The sequence below is a fragment of the Electrophorus electricus genome, chromosome 4, assembly GCF_041902795.1.
Source record: "Electrophorus electricus isolate QZ-2024a chromosome 4, ASM4190279v1, whole genome shotgun sequence".
Classification (NCBI taxonomy): Eukaryota; Metazoa; Chordata; class Actinopteri; order Gymnotiformes; family Gymnotidae; genus Electrophorus; species Electrophorus electricus.
In genome coordinates, this window is record NC_137500.1 from 32731194 (window position 1) to 32749411 (window position 18218).

At 47.3% G+C, this 18218-nt stretch overlaps 1 protein-coding gene across 1 annotated transcript; it reads left to right on the plus strand.

The window, feature by feature from the left end:
* Positions 1 to 550: 550 nt before the first annotated feature.
* dars1 (aspartyl-tRNA synthetase 1) lies at positions 551 to 18050 on the plus strand. Its single transcript, XM_027022520.3, has 18 exons — positions 551 to 708; positions 4145 to 4244; positions 5073 to 5102; positions 5390 to 5447; positions 6268 to 6360; positions 7605 to 7707; positions 10299 to 10401; positions 10851 to 10931; positions 11073 to 11132; positions 12738 to 12849; positions 14058 to 14192; positions 15227 to 15374; positions 15583 to 15729; positions 15946 to 15988; positions 16091 to 16171; positions 16265 to 16376; positions 16539 to 16610; positions 17337 to 18050. The coding sequence occupies exons 1-18, from the start codon at positions 686 to 688 to the stop codon at positions 17426 to 17428; spliced, it is 1593 nt and encodes a 530-aa protein (XP_026878321.2). The 5' UTR covers positions 551 to 685; the 3' UTR covers positions 17429 to 18050.
* The last annotated feature ends 168 nt before the right edge of the window (positions 18051 to 18218 follow it).

The following is an 18218-nucleotide window of genomic DNA, read 5'->3' on the forward strand; positions in this document are numbered from 1 at the left end:
TGGCCCTATATAACAATTAGTCAAGCACTTTCCACTGATCCAAGATAAGAAAGCCATTAGGGCAAAACAAACGTTTTTACATTTTGACAATGTGGACAAATATTTGTATTAAAACAGTCATAAATTAAGCACTTTAAATTGACTTTTTCAATAGTATTACAAGACAAGAATATTCCATTGTATTCCATTAACTAATGGAGATTAAATGTTCAAATAAATTTTAATATTTTAATTCAGAAGTTTTTTAATTATCGCAAAAAAAAAAAAAAAAACCAACAAAAAATCCAATACATTTACAATATCAACCTATAAGCACTTTTGTAGCGACCGTGGACAAGCTCCAACCTTCGTAACCATATGAATTCTGTTTTAGCGGTCCACACAAAATTGTTCTAACAAAAAATAACAAGAAAGCGACGGCCTATTAATGCTTTAATGATTATCTTAACAATACACTTGTCACATATTGAAGAAAATAGTTATAACCTGGTGTGAGCGACCCTAGAAGGGGAACCTGTAGCTGGAGATATGTTTCCAGTCGGATCGGTAGCGGAGATAATATCCGGTGCACTGGCGAAACTCGTCCTTCTTCATCAGCACGCTTTCCCTTCGGATCGGCTCCGTTACCGGGTGGCTCAAGCTCGCACGTGCACATTACGCCGAATACATCCGTAATATCTGTGTCATGACTAAAGAAGACGTGAAAGGGTGAGTGTCGTTGCTGTTTTGGTAAAGGAGCCGGTTATCTTAGCGTCAGCTCCATGTACGCTCGCTTGCAGTGGATTGCATCAGCGTTTAAACAACAGCAGTGGCTGCATTTTAATGTCCTCACACACCTTACTACAAATACCGTTCGTCCCCTGAAACAACCTCAATGACTCTTCAACAGAACACATAGAGTCAGCTAGCTGACTCTAGGTTAGTTAGGTAGCTTATCTAGCATAGTTGGTTAGCTAACGTATGGCTCGGTGTTAGGTTAGTAAATATCCTAAATGTCCCATCCAATGAGATACTGTGCAATGAGATACCAATGAGAGGGTGTAATGGCCTGTATGTTATGGGATGTTGGTTTGGCTCTGTGTAGCTGTAGTCATTACCTGGCTGACAGCGCCAGGTATGGTAGCGCTTCAAATACCTGTGGTCTGGTTAGTTAACTAGCTGACAGTCCACAGTACTGCTGCATTTACCACTGAATTACAAAATGAATATCAAAATTCTTTATAATATAAAACAATTATATATATTAAACTGGTCACTAGAACTCTACAGTCTGTTAAATCCCCCCCCCCCCTTTTTTTTTTTTATTGTCAAAAATCTTTGAGGATATTCATTCTTGGAGCCAATGTCCACGAGCTTTAACACACAGACTGTCATGTAATGTCTCAGGTTTCAACAGCTGCAGTCCTGATAGGACGTCCTTAGTGCGCTGAAATGTCTTAACGCATTTCTGCTACATGCTAGACCACTTGGTCATTGACATGCACATCTCGATCTTCCGCTTCAGACAGAAGCTGTGAGGTTAAATTAGCCCGGGGGGACACTCGTTCCTGCATGCAAATGAGTGCTGTGGTCTGGCTGAACTCTGCTTGTAGGGTCACTCAATTTTCTCTGCTCTGATTGTGTGCTAATGAGAGGCAGACACTGGTCATCATCTCGCAGCCTCTAGAGTGTCCATACTGGTACTGCCTAAGGCAGGGCGCCGCATATCTGAACCGATCTAAAGCACAGGAAGCCCTTGGATTAGTGGAGAGGTTGTTAGAGAGGCCTGTGGTCATGAAATTCCTTATTTGATTCCTTATCTTTGATGTCTATCAGAGCTGCATTTTCCTGCAGTGGTCATCCACCTGTTTTTGTGGTTTCACATTAAACAGGGCTGTTCTGTGCTGGCCGTGTTAATTCACTATCGTAACAGTAACAGCCTGATTCAGAACAGTTTCAGGATGGCCCTGTTGTGATGGCAGTGTTGATCCACGTGGACCAAAGAAATGGAGGCTGTTGTGCGTTGTTCAATTTTGTGTGTGATGGCAATCTGAACTCTTCCCTTAGGGTTTCCTGATGCCTCTGACCTGGTCTCATAGGTGTGCAGTAAAAGACTTTGATCTGAAGCTGAGGCAGGCATCCTACTGAAATAAAAATTATAAGAGATGAGATCAGTGTCACAGTTGTTGAGAAATCTTCTGTGTTTGGGTGTGTGCAGTGGAATATTGAGCCTAAAAGTCAGCAAACATTGTCAGTCCTTTCATGTCTTGGATACAAGGAATTGGACAAATGTTTTCACATGGCAAATTCTTTTGGTTCCCAAGGCAGTTCTGTGCCTCTGTGGTTGTCTGACCCATTGACCTGTGCTATTGTGTGTGCGTGTGTGTTTCTTTAAAATTCCTGAGTCAACTAGATATATGTACTATAGAGACCTTAGAGATATATATATATATATATATATATATATATATATATATATACACACATCTATGGAAGTAACACATTAGCTAATTATTCATCTTGGTCATTAAAGTTATTAAAAGTTATTAATTTGGTTATCAGTTTGGTAAGATTCAGCAACACCATTACACAAAATGTTTCAGGAGATAAATGCTCGTATGACCAGAAACTTCCTCCTAAATCCTGAGAACAGGATTTGTTAGTCTGAGGAAACCTGGTGCCAGATTTTCTCCTAATCTAGAGATCTGCCTCATACTTGCTGCTGGTTTGTCACTTGAGTCCTATATGAGAAATGTCTCTAAACTGTTATTACTCTAGATTAGACTCTAGATTATTCTTCCAGATTAGATTGCTGCAGTGTGAAGCCAGCTGTTTGCCCTGCTGTCTCTTCACCTAGTATACAACATAGTAGCTTGCGTGCTTACCAGGAAAGGAAAAGTCATGGTGTGTTGGCCCAGTCTGCCCAATCTAATTCAGTTCACACAGCTTCCTGCTCGTGTTCTGTGTCCACTGTAGAATCTGTCTAAGGCCCTTAATGTCCCAGTTCTGACTTGTCTGGTAGATCTCTGGAGGTGCACCAACCTTCTCCCATGAACCAGACCTGTTTCTCTTCTGTGTGTATCGATGGCCAATATATGATTCGTCACTAAGGACAATTTTGAATCTGTTATTGTTGGTTCAGAATTACAGTCAATAATTCCAATGGATAATTTTAATATGTCCAACAGATTAATACTTCTGTTTCATACAGGCTTAGTTTGTATATGACTATAGTGATGAGAAAAGGCTAACCAGAAATGGGTTGTTTTGGTTTGGAATAACTCTTTGAATTTATTTTGCTCACTGTTTCTATTTTACACATTAAGCAAAGTATCTGGTGTTGGTGACTGGTGTTTTTCCAGTGATGTATCTGGAGTTTTTCAGTTTTGTTTTCTGATGGGGCCTTCTTTAATTCACAGTGTAAAATAGTGATGTCTGATTTCCCTGCGACATGGTTGTAATTAATGAATGATCCATTTTTAGAGTTTAACATGTCTTACAGTTATATTAGTTATTATAGTTTAATTTTGTTTTAAAATGTGTGAAGGTGAAGCGATCAGTTAAATATCGGTATCGGCCACAAGAAGATGCTAATTATTGTTTATCTTAACGGCCCAAGAAATGTAATATTGGTATGTTCCTATGAATATACTCTGTAACCATATGAGAGTGGTTCAGTCTTTACTGTAGAGTTACAGTTCTTGATGAGATCGCCAACATCTCCTTTGGTCAGAAGAAGCTTTAATGATCACACCTGCTGCCTGGACCGTGGTTATTACACTTTACTGTTTATTACTGGGAATTTATTGAAGTGTGCACTCACAGGACTGAGTCAAGTGTATGTGCTGGGATTCATGGCGTTGCTGAGTCCAGAGTTAAGAGCGGAAACTGTTGCATTGTGTGTAAACTCGGAAGGACGGGGCAGTTTCTGCGTGAACAATGTTAAAACTTCAGACGCGTCTAGAAAACGTCTCCTTCATCACTCTCCCTGTTTTTCCGAATTCCTCCCGAGAATTCCCATGGCGCTGTTGTGTTTAGCGCACTGCGAAACAATCCCGTGAACCGCGCGGCGGGGCCGAGTGGGCGGGGCGGTGGTCTTCTGGACAGGAAGCCGGACGGGCTGATCACTTTTGCTCAGAGCTTTTGTGGCATTTTCCTGTTTCAGGGCAGCGGAGGAGGAGCAGGCGCAGTCCAAGAAAGCGTTGAAAAAACAGCAGAAGGAGGCGGAGAAGCAGGCCAAAAAGGCAGAGAAGCAGGCCAAGATGGTGGGTGGAGACCTGACCAAGCGCCGGCCCCCCCCAGTCCCGCCCCCTCTTAGCCCCTCCCACACCCCCACAGATGGGAGTCTGAGGCTGGCATGGCAGGAGGGGATCTCATTGTCCTTGAATTCCTGCACATGTTGGACTGTTTGTGTGAAAGAACAAAGCACCCAAAGAGGCACATTGGTATTGCAGCACAAATAAGCAAAGGGAAAAGATCTCCTTTGTACGTCATTCATGTCTCATTCATGCATTAGATGTAATTCAAACGTTAGACAAGCCTGGCTCATTCACAGCTAGCATGCTGAAATGTTCCTTTGCTAGCTGCCCTGCAAAAAAGCAACATCTCAGCAGGTACAAGCATCAACAAATTCAGTATTCCTCAATATTTTTCTTCATGACCAGTTTTCTCTTGACTGCAGGCAATAAGTCCAACGTTCTTTGAGAGTTTTCCCCCCTTTCTTGGTGTTTTACATATAAACTTACTTACCTTAGTGTTTGGACTGATGCCGACCTGCTGTAGTCAGAGAACAGCGCTGTACTAGGACTGTGTGTTGGGAGTGAGCTCAGAGTTCAGCCTTCCTGTCTCTCCCGCTGTCTTTTGCTTGGTTGTTTCTCGTCTCTTTGTGGTCCTCTGAGTGCCTGACTAGGGTTGCTGCTCTACGAGGTGCACTGACCCACGGGGACGGCAGAGCGGAGAGATTTATGACACAGAAACATGGTTGATGGAATAGAAATATTTTTACAGCAGACTAGCAATTCACAGCGAGTAAAAGGTACAAGACCCTGACCCCCCCCCCCCCCCCCCCCTCTCTCTCTCTCTCTCTGTCTCAGGCCACCGAGCAGCAGGCTACTGATGAAGATGTGAGTATCTGTCAGATCAGACCTGCTAACAGAAGCTGGAGCGATACACAAACACAGGCCTATATCACTTTTCTTAAGCATCAGAATTAAAACTGTAACTTGTAGGTATGAACTAAAAAGATGTAAATAAAGTGTGTAAATCTCTGGTTTGTGAGTGTGTTGCTCCTTTAACACATCTCAGCTTGTCTGTTGTTTTAAAGTGTGCTGTGTCATGAGCTGTCCTCATCTGATGGCTGTGAGGTCTGGATTGTTTCACATCTCTCTCTCTCTCTCTCTCTCTCTCTCAGGACTTTGCTAAGGATCGCTACGGGGTGTCTGCCATGGTCCAGTCACAGGAGAGACTAGGTGAGAATCATCTATCTGAGCCGTGGACACCCTACGTCTCGCCACTGTGTTGTTCACACGTTCAGCAGTTTCCAAGTGTCGAGAGAGTCACTTGACACTGCTAATGATGCCAGTGACTGTGTAACACACACACACCATTGGTTCGGCCCATGTCTCCAGTCCCCAGTCTCAGGTGTGCCTGCGTGTTAGACACACGTGAGACGAAATTTGAACCTCTGGCACTGTGGGGCGGACACAGCAAAAGCCACACCCCTGTAATGCATGCGTCGCCACACTGTAGGTCCTCATTGCATGACTGTGAAGGCGGGACCAGGAGATGAGGCTCTGGCCCCGCCCACCTGCCTGTGCTTAAATACAACTTAGCAGCACTTGAGTGGGAGGAGCCTGTCACACGTCCCCAGTCTAATGTGTGATGTAACCTGTGAGTGGGTGGGGCCAGACAGACATGCCTCCAGTCTAATGCGTGATGTAACCTGTGAGTGGGTGGGGCCAGACAGACATGCCTCCAGTCTAATGTGTGATGTAACCTGTGAGTGGGTGGGGTCAGCCAGACCTGCGTCCAGTCTAATGTGCTATGTAACCTGGGCGTGGTCACAGTGGAGCGAGTGGTCTCGTATTGGAGGGCCTCGTGAGGCTGTTTATCTCCTCTCCTGCTGCCTTTGTAATATGAGTGTGTGTGATCTTGGGGGCAGGGGAGTGTTGGATGGAGGCAGCTGTCTTTGATGTCATTTTGTTTGGGAGAGCACACACTCTTCTTCCACTCACTAACTCGCGTTCTCTCTCTTCCTCCCTTCCTCTCTTTCTCCTCCCCCGGAGACAGGCAGGACTCTGATCCGCGTTCAGGACCTCACACCAGAGAAAGCCAATCAGCTGGTGTGGGTGCGTGCGAGGATGCACACCATCCGGGCCAAAGGTAAACCCTGCCTGGGAGGTCTGGAACTGGGCTGATCTCTGATCTAACTGGGTGCTTTGGAACTGGGCTGATCTCTGATATGCTGAACATCACACAGCTTGTTCATCTGCTGGACTGTGGATCCATATTAAAGCAGTTTCATTAATAGTTGTTTCACTAAAGAAGCTGTTTCCTCAAGTGAGTGTGGCGGAAACAATGCTGGGTTTTGTAAGCCCGTTTGGCCAATACCGATCAGACCTTTCGTACTAACACAAAGGACCTCACAGTTGGTGCATCCTACACCTTCAGTGCTCATCTCCATAAGAGGGAAAGCGCAGCACCCAGTTCTTGTGTAATCTGTAAATCTTGTGTAATCTGCATAAGTTCTTTCTATCTTGCAGGACAAAGGTAAAGAGGTCATTCTGGTTTAAAATGTAAAGATGCAGTTTGACATGTATGAAACAGTGAATTCTCGTGGGAATGTTGGAAGTGTAGTGTAGACAAAGGCCTGTTTTCTGCAACATGATGATAGTTGAATCAGCGCTTAACAAGTAGATGTTTAACGCCTTGTGGGGAGAGACCTGTGGTGGCATTTTCTGTACCTGAGCACAGAGCCCGAGTCCCGCCCAGTCTGTATCTGAGTGTAGGGCGTTGGCGCAAAGCCAAGACGTCCCGCGCGGGCTACGCATGGCTGAGAATGGCACTATTGATGATGGGTGATGACGTGATCCTGTCACCAGGTTTTCTTTCCCTGTGTCTGGAGAGGCCCCATGGATGCAGGCTCCGGGCCCCGTGCAGCCTGTGTGTGTGCGTGCGCGTGCACTGTGGCCAGAAGAATATCCTTAAGTGGGTGTCTTGTCCCTTAACCGGATTCGCACGATGAGATCGCACGATGAGGCCGCCAGGTTTCTGATCGCCGACAAGTCCGGCTGAGGAAACCCAGGGAGCGAATCTGAGTTTTAAAGGTGTCTGATTAGCGGCCTGGTGAGCAGTTTGAGCTGGGAGTGGCTCTAACAGCTGATGGGAGAACAGTGGCTTGGTTTATGAAGGGACATGAGCTTTTGAGGTGATCAGTGTCTGGACCCAGGCAAGGGGTCAGTCATGAGCTGGAGGTTGAGCAGGACCTGTCCGAGCAGGCAAAGCAGAGTGGGGGTCTCTGTCTGACCCTCGGCTACAATCCGGGACGTAAACAGTTTCCAGACAGTTTTAAAGGTCTGTGAGGTTCTAAGGTGTTTGATATGTGTTTCTCTCCCTCTCTCTCTCAGGGAAGCAGTGCTTCTTGGTTCTCCGTCAGCAACAGTTCAATGTCCAGGCCCTTGTCGCCGTAGGAGACCGAGCGAGCAAGCAGATGGTGAAGTTCGCTGCAAAGTGAGTAAGGGGTGGCACTTCCTGTGGAACAATGGTGGGAACGGCGCCCCTCGCCGTCGGTAACACTTCACCTTGACACAAAAGGCTTTTTTTTTTTTTTTCCCTTCATTTTTTTTCCCCTCCCCCAACAGTTCAGCGGCGTCACTATTAAGATAACAGGCAGGGAAGACGGGGAGATGGGGAGCCGGAGGGGTGTTGATGTCTGGCTGTAATGAATCCGAGAGGGGTGGGGGTCACATACTATCTGACCCACACTCCACACAATCCCTGAGTGTGTGTCTGCTGTCTTCACACACATCACCGATGAATGTTTCTGTATGTGCGCCCAGACCTATGGCACCTGCCATATGAGCACCTCACCTCAGGGGGGCTGGACGCTTCAGGGTAGCGAGCATGAATTCTTCCCTAGATTTTGCTCGAGTCGGCAGTATGGTTAACCAGTGCGTCCAGGCTGAACCTGAACTCTGACCTCTCTGCTTGTTTCTCTGTGACACTTGAAGCGTGTGGGAAAGGCAGCAGACTGACTGCAGTGTGGATACGTGGGGGATACGAAACTGAGAGTCGTGTGATCTGAGCACCATGGTACAGGTTTAGTTGAAATATGGGTGTGTAAATCATGTTTCTAGGGCCTTGTGGTTTTCTGGGATGGTGGTCGGAAAACTCTGGCCAAGAGCCTCGGCTTTGATCTGTGATCTGGCCCGGCATCGGAGTGATGTTCTCTAGCTCCCGGTATTTAAACGTCGTGGCCTGGCTCACTGTTATCACGTCTACTTATAGATAAACAAAACAAAAACCAAGAACCCTAAAGCAGAATAAAGACAGCAGTTTCAGAAGAAAAACAGGAAAATGTGGGAGGACATGCTTTTACTTTTGCTTCGCTGTAAGGGAACATGATAAAGGCATGTGTGTGTTAGTTACATAATTGGTCCTTTCAGGATGTCCCACTGCTTCACTGTCGATTTTTCACAAATGTGGTTAGATCCTCAGGTACAAAGTGGGAACCTCTCTCTCATTCTCCATTCTCTCTCTCTCTTTCTCATTCTCCATTTTCTCTCTCTCTCTCTCATATTCTCTATTCTCTCTCTCATATTCTCTATTCTCTCTCTCTCATATTCTCTATTCTCTCTCTCTCATATTCTCTATTCTCTCTCTCTCTCATTCTCTATTCTCTCTCTCTCTCTCATTCTCTCTCTCCCTCGCTCTCTCCCTCTTTCTTTCTCTTCCTCGCTCTCTCCCTCTTTCTTTCTCTCTCTCTCTCATTCTCTCTCTCTCATTTTCTCACACATGCTCTCTCTCTCTCTTTCTTTCCCTTCCTTCTCTTTAACTTCCTCTTTAAGTAAAGGATGTTCTGGGGTTTCATTGTGGCAGTTGAGAATTGCAGCTTTGCTATGAAAGTGTGAAATCATAAGTGATGAAACTCGCTAGATGAACATAAACAAGCTGTCAAGAGGGGCATCACCGAGAGCCAATGCCAGCGTTGTAGTGTCTCAGCCACAGAAGTAGAAGCTTCTCGCACAAAGCATTGTGGTGTTTGTGCATGTGGGTTGCACATTCACTTCACAGGGTTTGGAGGGGCCGCATGTCTGCTGCAGGGACTCAGCTTGTGTGAACCCTGTCAGTCAGCCCCTCAGCAAACTCACTCTCACACTCTGTCTGGTCTCCTGTGCTCTATCAACAGTTATGGTTTTAATGAAAATGCTGTTTCTGGGAAGACTGTCTGATAGACCGATACAGGGATTGAAGACTGTCTGATATAATGCTTCTGGGAGCTGCAATTTTGTAGAGGAGACCTGCATCGCCAGATGACATTTTTTTGTTGATGATTGGTGATGGGTGATGGACACGTCCAACATTAGTTCACCTGAAGTCACATGCTGATATGTTAGTAGCTCTGTTAACGCACGGGAACGTTAGCAGTGTGTGTGTCCGTGTTCATCTGGGTTAGATACTGGTTAGCACTGTGTGTGCGTGCGTCTGTTCCAGTACTGACGTTCACTAGCATAGGGAAGTATCTGACAGGTTTGAAGAGTTAGCAGCTCTGCGGAACGGGTCTTGCATGGAAACCTGCTGTCCTTTTCAGCACTTTTGAGTTCTTCGTGAGTGTTGGAGTGTTAGGATACGTGTGTGAAGGCGGCCCTGAACTGGCTCTTTCCGAAGCAGTCTGAACGCTGGCTTCCTTGGCCTCTGCGCTTGTCTGTGCGGTTTCATGTGCAGTGAGGTTTCGCGAACACGAACACAAACACAGTCTGCCTGCACTTTCGCTGTATAGGGTGTTGTAAGTGTGTGGCAACCAGAATTTGTTTCTTTCACCTGTGGAAAGAAGTCTTGCACATCACATCAGGGGTATAAGACAAAAACAGATCCAAAACGCGCGTGGCGGCGTTGCACAACGAGGTGAGGTCATGCTTTCCACTCCCTCAATGCTGTGGGCCGGCTGTCGCAGTCGGGAGCTAAACTCACTTTAGGGGAGGAGGGCAGCGATTCCACCTGCTCAGAAGTCTCTGTCTCTTTCTCTCTCTCTCTCTCTCTCTCTCTCTCTCTCTCTCTCTCTCTCTCTCTCTCTCTCTCTCTCTCTCTCTCTCTCTCTCTAGCATTACTAAGGAGAGCATCGTGGACGTGGAGGCCGTCGTACAGACGGTAGAGCAGAAGATAGAGACCTGCACCCAGCACGATGTCGAGCTGCATGTTGAGAGGGTAACCGCATGGGGCTGGAGCTTTGAGATTTAATAACCCATCACTCTAACAAAGTACTTCCGGTTTGGAATTCCCCTGTGCTCACACATTAGCACATACGAAAGAAATGCACAAAACGGTTCACCTACTGAAAGAGTAACACACACAAACACACACACAGCAGCTGTTTTTATGAATTTACTCAAGCATACTCCTTCCTCTCACTGTCTCTGCACAGCGCCGAGTGGCATCTAGCTCGGGGCAGTGGCAACAGCTGCCACCTGCGTACGGAGTGCTGCCCTAATCCTGCCCTCCTCAGAACTGCCACAGCTGTGCTCCTCTGTACACCGGGCCTGTGGGTGAAGGACAGATGAGTTGTGAGGGAAGTGTATGAGCAGGTCTCTCCTCTCTCTCTCTCTCTCTCTCTCTCTCTCTCTCTCTCTCTCTCTCTCTCTCTGTCTCTCCTTCAGATCTTTGTGATCAGTCAGGCTGATGCCAGGCTGCCTCTCCAGTTGGAGGATGCGGTGAGACCTGATGTAGGGGTGGAGGAGGTGAGCCCTGAGGGTCTGTTCTTACCTGCTGGCCTAGGGGTGTAGCCCTCCCTCTTGGATTGTGTGTGTGTGTGCGCCCGCACATTTGGGTGTGTGCGTTGTGTTTTTACGTGGTGTTTTGTTTCTGTTTGTGTTCTACAGGAAGGGAGAGCAACTGTTAACCAAGACACACGGCTGGATAACCGAGTCATTGATCTGAGGGTGAGTTGGGCTCTCTCTCTCTCTCTCTCTCTCTCTCTCTCTCTCTCTCTCTCTCTCTCTGGTCTGGGGTTTGAGGGGGTTTTGCTGGGTTTGTGGTCTGGGGTTTTGGAGGTATTGAGGTTGGGGGTTTTTTGGTTCTGCTCTCACTGATCTTGCTCGCTCTGTCGTGTCTGGTTGACCTGCCCTGTCAAGTGTGAAGAGGGTGATGACATTCAGTGTCCACACACACGCCGTCCCACACACCTGTGCGCACACTGTAGTGGCCTCTCTGACAACTGGTTGTCTGACGTGGCATGATCTTGTGACCCACTCAGTCTAAAGCTCAGTTTCTGTTATACTTCTGTTAATCACACTCTCTATTTATAGACACACACACACACACACACACACACACACACAGACCTCTTCTAGGTCTCTTGCACTTTATCTCTGAGATACAGAGATGAGATTCAGGGTGGAGTGTTAGTCACATTTGTTGTCACAAAGCAGCTTTACAAATGTCTGAGTCTGACAGCATCATAACATCCCAGTTTACCATAACTCTCAATGCCCATGTACCCCCAGATCAACACCTTTACCTAAGATGGGAAGTAGTTAATAAAATGCCTGAATGTACAGAGGTTTTCAGCCAAGCCTTAAATATTGAGACTGTGTCTGAGTCTGGAACATTTACAGAAAGGTTATTCCGCAGTGTGGAAGCTTTGCAGGAAAAGGCTCCGCCCCCTGCGGTAGTGTTTCTTATTCTTGGTACTAGTAAAGAGCTGCACCTTTTGATCTAAGCAGACGTGGTGGGTCGTGGTGCAATAGGAGTTCACTACTGTGGGCTTAGTCAGAGCTCAGCCCTGACCGCTGACCCCGTGGGCTGTCTAGTAGGGCTCGTTGTCCTCCAAGGTGACCGTTGCTCACTGGAGGTGGAGATGTTGTTTTAGTCTGTGTTCATTCTTTCTGTAGTGGGAGACTGTCATTCTGCGTGTGCAGATAATGTAGAAATGTCCCTGTGTCTTTGATCACAGCCATAAACATGTCCTCTCCACGTCTCACAAATGAAAGTTCCTGGGTGAGGTCGAGGGTCATTTGGTGACCTTTTCCACACCGCACCACACAAGCACACACTGCACCTGTAGCCCGGACCAACTATACTCCCCCCACCACCACTGGGACCAGTGAGCCAGGAGAGGCATAACTGTCTTCCTGCCTTAGTGGGGAGAGACAGCTACAGGTGGGTGGATGGGTGGATATTTGTGCCTGTGGCAGCTGATCGATGGGAAGTCAAACCTACAAACGGTCTCACTACTTTTACACACGCGTGTGGCGACCATGTCGGATGTGATTCTGAGATTTTTAGCCTTGCTAGGTTTCTAAAAATGAGTTGGCGTCATCGTTTCTGGGGAAATCGCTGTTGTCCTGTGATTTGCTGAGGCGTGTGCCCCGAGAGAGGAAGAACTCGAACAGAGCACAGCTTTGATGTTTTACCATCCTGTAGAGTGTGAGAGAGAGTGTGAGAGAGAGAGAGAGTTTCTCTTCTCGCCTCCTCACTGCTGTGATGTCCCCTCACCCTGTGCCGTGATGTCCTGATCTGTGTCCTCTTGGCTTTGTGCCTCGTAGACTACGACCAGCCAGGCCATCTTTCGCCTGCAGTCAGGAGTGTGTCAGCTCTTCAGGGACACTCTCCTCCAGAAGGGCTTCGTGGAGATCCAGACACCTAAAATCATCTCAGGTAACGTGGCCTCCAAAACCCCCTACCTCCCTCTCTCTCTCTTTAACAACCCCAGAGCAAATGAGGCCAATAACCACACTGGGGTTGTTGTTCTCTCACTCAGTTCAGAGCACACACATGAGCATTAGAGAATGAACGTGTCTCACTGCACTTACACACACAGCCTCTGCAGTGATTTGCAGGTTTTGGTCTCTGCTGTTGTCTGTCCTGGGAAAGCGTTTCAAGGACGAGCGTTTTATCATGGTGTGAGGACGGAGGAGTGGAGGCCAAATATTTACTCAGGAAAAGGAGACCGTAGCAAGATGCGCACGCACACAACGCGCTCACACACCCCATTCTCCACGCACATGCACACACGCAGGTCATAGCAAGACGTGTGTGCACACATGTGCACATGTCATAAGAGTCTGGGCATGAAGGTAGTTGAAGACTTGCACTCGTGCATAAACACACACACACACACACACACACACACACACACACACACACACACACACAAGATTTACTGCATCACATTGTAACATGGAGCTTCTGAGATCTGTTGTGCTGTTGCTTCTGGTGTGGGCATCACAGCAATAGTGCGTACCCGGACCACGCTCTTTCGCTTATATACAGCTCTTTATTTAGCGTGGGGGGCGGGGCTGCTGGGATGCTTGCGTAGTTTTGTGGTTTTCACCCCTCAGTGAGAAATACAAACGGTCGCTCTCACTTCCCCATCGGTCATGCCAGCCAATCAGAGTGCGGCGCCGTGCCACACGCACATTTGAACTTGCCGCTCTTTTTGGGCGTTACATCTGCAGTTGGAACAACATGGTGTTCTCACCAAAACCCACATCCGGCGTTCACACACACCCGACAACTCCTGCTCTCCAGCTCACCCACCGCCTCCAGCTACTCGCGTGTGTGGGTGGAACAAACTGTCCTCACTGACGACACGCAAATGCAAAATTCAAAATTGTCACATGATGGGGTCACATGATGGGGTCTGAGGCTCAGGTCATAGATCACATTCTATGCTCTTTTTCTGCCATTCTCACGTGCAGTTCTTTAAAGTCATGATTTTTTTTTTTGACATTTTCAGTCTCTTTGGGGGCAGTATGACTGGTTTGTTTTAATAGTGTAATAATGAAAACCGCGTATCAGAAGCGTAAACCTGTTTTAAATGCTCAGACAGTGTCGGAGTCTCTCACACACTCTCTCTTGACCAGCCGCTAGCGAGGGAGGTGCCAACGTCTTCACGGTGTCGTACTTTAAGACCAGCGCCTACCTGGCCCAATCCCCCCAGCTCTACAAGCAGATGTGCATCTGTGCTGACTTCGACAAGGTCTTCTGCATCGGACCAGGTAAAGGTCGCCACCCCCTTCAGCACCACGCCCCGCCCACCTGCGGATTCTGGGAGCTATCGCATTCTGCTGGCAGACACCTGCTCGGTCGTCTGCCTTCCTGCACGATTCGTGAACTTTGTATTGCACGAGTTACAGTCCATCGTAGCTCCTGGACGGACAGCCTAGAATCCGTCCAGGAGGACGGTGGTCTCGAAAGGCCCTCTGCTGGTGAGACAGCGAAACTGTAGGACACCAGACATGTCACGTGTTTAGAGAGTGTCTGGGATTTTCCTTCATTAAACCACGTCCTGTGTAAAGCAGAGGTTCTGTAGAAAAGGCATGACGGTGGTGTCTCAGTGGTTAAGGTACTCTACTAGTAATTGGAAAGTTGCTGGTTCAGGTCTCATCACTGCCAGGTTGCCCCTGTTGGGCCCCTGAGCAAGACCCTTAAACCTCTATTACTCAAGTTGTGTTCAGTCATGATTGTCAGTTGCTTCGGATAAAAGTGTCAGATAAATGCTGTAAATGTAAAAAGAAATTCGGCCCATTTGCCATAATTTTCTTCTTGAGACATGAACCAAGATCTTGTTTTAAGGTGGCTGTGTGTGAGTTTGATGATGTTGTTTTTGTCATCGTTGCGGATTCCGACCTGCTCACTAGGTCTAACCTATCAGTGTGGGAGACGTGGGCGCTGTTCCCAGAAATGACGTGTGACGCCTTCAGATTCCCCGTAGCGGTGTTTTTGTTCCTGTATAATCTAGAGCCTACAGAGGCAAATGTTGAAATGAACTCTGAGACGGTGACTTTTCCAGATGTACCACCCATGTCTCCAACAATTACACACAGATGGGTGTAGCTTCATTAGTAGTTTGGATATGACGCCAGACAGCTTCTCAGCGTTGTGATGACGTTACGCCTGCTACAAACGGGGGGTTCAGAAGACTTGCTCAGACAGGAACCCTGCAGACACAACCTGAGAGTCTTGTAGAAGGTTCTGGAAAATCGATCGTCCCACTCTTCCTTGTTCTCTCTGTCTGTCTGTCTGTGTCTAGTGTTCAGAGCCGAAGACTCCAACACCCATCGCCACTTGACTGAGTTTGTGGGTCTGGACATAGAGATGGCCTTTAACTACCATTACCACGAGGTCCTAGACTCCATCACAGACACCATGGTGGAGATCTTTAAGGGCCTCAGGGACAGGTGACCAACCCTCGCGCCCACACGCTCTTACTCGGCCACAGAAATGTGGAATTGCTTTCTTTTAGAATGAAGTAGTCAAAGGAAGGCTTGGTTCTGTAAACACAGCATGTAGACAGGACACATGGGGCAGGACTTCTGCTCCGAAGCTGCGTGGCCAGTCACCGCCATCTAGTGGTAAACACGAGAATGTGCTGCTGCCGTGCGACAGGTTCCAGACGGAGATTCAGACGGTGTGTAAGCAGTACCACAGCGAGCCGTTTAAGTTCCTGGAGCCAACCCTGAGGCTGGAGTATCAGGAGGGCGTGGCCATGCTCCGCGCCGCTGGGGTGGAGATGGGGGACGAGGAGGACCTGAGGTCTTACGCACGCATGCATACACACACACACACACACACACACACACACACACACACACATGCGCACACACACACATGAACATGCATACACGCACGCATGCATATGCATACACACACATTTTTTTCCCCATTATTTCCTGTTTGTCACAACATATTTATGTTGACATAAGCAGTTTAATCCTATACTCTGTCTTTCTATCTATCCCTCTTCCTCAGCACACCTAATGAAAAACTACTCGGCCGGCTCGTCAAGGAGAAGGTAAACGCGTGAACTGTGTGTGTAGCCCATGAGTCTTTAGTTAAAACAGTACCTGTGTTTCACTGTGTTTTGACCAAGCATTTCTGCTCGTGCGTTTTGTAGTATGACACCGACTTCTATGTGCTGGACAAATATCCACTGGAAGTGAGACCCTTCTACACCATGCCAGATCCCCACAACCCAGTGAGCTCAGTGTGCTGACCTGTGCATGCATGTGCTGACCTGTATATGCGTGTGCGCGTGCTGACCTGTGCGTGCGCGTGTTGATTTGCTTAGAAATACTCCAACTCGTACGACATGTTCATGCGGGGAGAGGAGATCCTGTCTGGAGCGCAGAGAGTGCACGACGCCCAGCTGCTGACTGAGCGGGCCTCACATCATGGCATCGGTAGTCACAGCAACAGCTCAGTGTCAGACGCTTCCCTGAGACGAGCGCACACACACTGTGCTTGAATATGTCTGAGAACTTTGTGTAAAGATGCATTAAGCATTGATTCTAAACTTCATAAGTGTTATGAAGATTTTTGTCGTGTGTGTGTGTGTGTGTCAGATCTGGAGAAGATCAAGGCATACATAGATTCCTTCCGCTATGGAGCACCTCCTCACGCAGGCGGGGGCATTGGTAAGTCTTTCACTTACCCCCACCCCACCCCACCCACCCTGTAAATTCTGACATCACCTCAGTGAGAGCCCATGGACTCCAGTCATAAACTAGGCCAACTTTGTGGGTGTAAAACTTTAGGGTTGTGTGTGAAGTCTCCAGAGATTAGTCACATGGCTTGGTTTCACTGTATCTTGGCTGAGTCACACTAAACACCTTCGTTCATAAACCCACCCCCCTCCCCACACACACAGCATCGCAACGTTCATAAACCACACACACACAGCATCGCAACGTTCATAAACCACACACACTCAGAATTGCAACGTTCATAAACCACACACAAACGCAACTTTCATAAATCATTCACACCCTCAGCCTCACAATGTTCTTAAATCTCACACACGCACACGCACACACACACAGCATCACAACATTCATCACACACACACATCGCCTCATGTCACTGACACAGATATTTACCAAATGAAGGTTTTTCATCACAACAAAAGCCATTCTGGAACACTGACGAGCAATATAGTGTAAGGTAGTGCATGTGTGTTTGTGTGTAAGGTGGCGTGTAGTGTGGTGCAGCGTAGTGTGTAAGGTGTCCTAAACCCCTGTGGCATAGACTGTGTTAAAGGGACAGTTACCACTACCCTGGCGAGGCTCACTGGCTTTATGGAACTGCTGTGGTTTAGCGTTTGTGGTCCAGGAGGCCTGACTGCATCTTCTCTCGTACGGCAGGTCTGGAGAGGGTCACCATGCTCTACCTGGGCCTTCACAACATACGCCAGACCTCCATGTTCCCACGTGACCCCAAGCGCCTAACACCCTGAGGGGTCATGGTTATGCCCCACGACCGAGAGCATGACCTCACTGACACCAGCACGTTGGGGACCGGGCGTTGCCAGGACGACAGAGTGCCACTGATTAATGTTCAGTAAATTCATCTACTTTTTAATATTTCATACTAAGGTGTACGACTTGGTTTGGTCTATGCAACATACGGTAAAGATGGAGACGATTACAGAATAATGAACTTAAAAGCATCTGAAGGGAATCGGTAATCAGTAACCACAGAAACCAGAGATTATACCAGGGCTTGGATTAAACCATAGATATTATTATGCCAGGGCTTGGATTAAACCATAGATGATATTATACCAGGGCTTCAGTTAAACCATAGATGATATTATACCAGGGCTTCAGTTAAACCATAGATATTATTATACCAGGGTTAGGATTAAACCATAGATGATATTATACCAGGGTTAGGATTAAAGCAGATTGTTATACTGACATGTCTGACATCTTGTGATCAGAACATGTTTTTTACTGAATCACCTTTGTTACTTGACACACAAGGTTAACCAACTGCTGCAGTAATTATTAATATTTTTAACAGATAAACATGGAATAATGATATAAGTAATAAATAATGCGTCTTCATTAAATGAATCTGTGTGTGGGACTAGTTTGTTTACCTCCAAGTGGAGTTGTAGAGTGAGATCTGGTGTCATGACTCTGTGGAATAGCTCAGAGAGACTTGGTTCTGTGTAGAGCGTGAGCCGTACTGCAGAGACGCAACCACAGGCACAAGACGAAGGCAGTGACCCCAGCATGTCC

What these genes read in the sequence shown, in the direction of transcription:
- dars1 (XM_027022520.3), top strand. Translation starts at nt 686, where the DNA reads ATGACTAAAGAAGACGTGAAAGG. An exon ending in ATGGTGAAGTTCGCTGCAAA is followed by an intron (nt 7,708 to 10,298) that starts GTGAGTAAGGGG and finishes CTCTCTCTCTAG; the next exon opens with CATTACTAAGGAGAGCATCG. An exon ending in GGCCTCACATCATGGCATCG is followed by an intron (nt 16,377 to 16,538) that starts GTAGTCACAGCA and finishes TGTGTGTGTCAG; the next exon opens with ATCTGGAGAAGATCAAGGCA.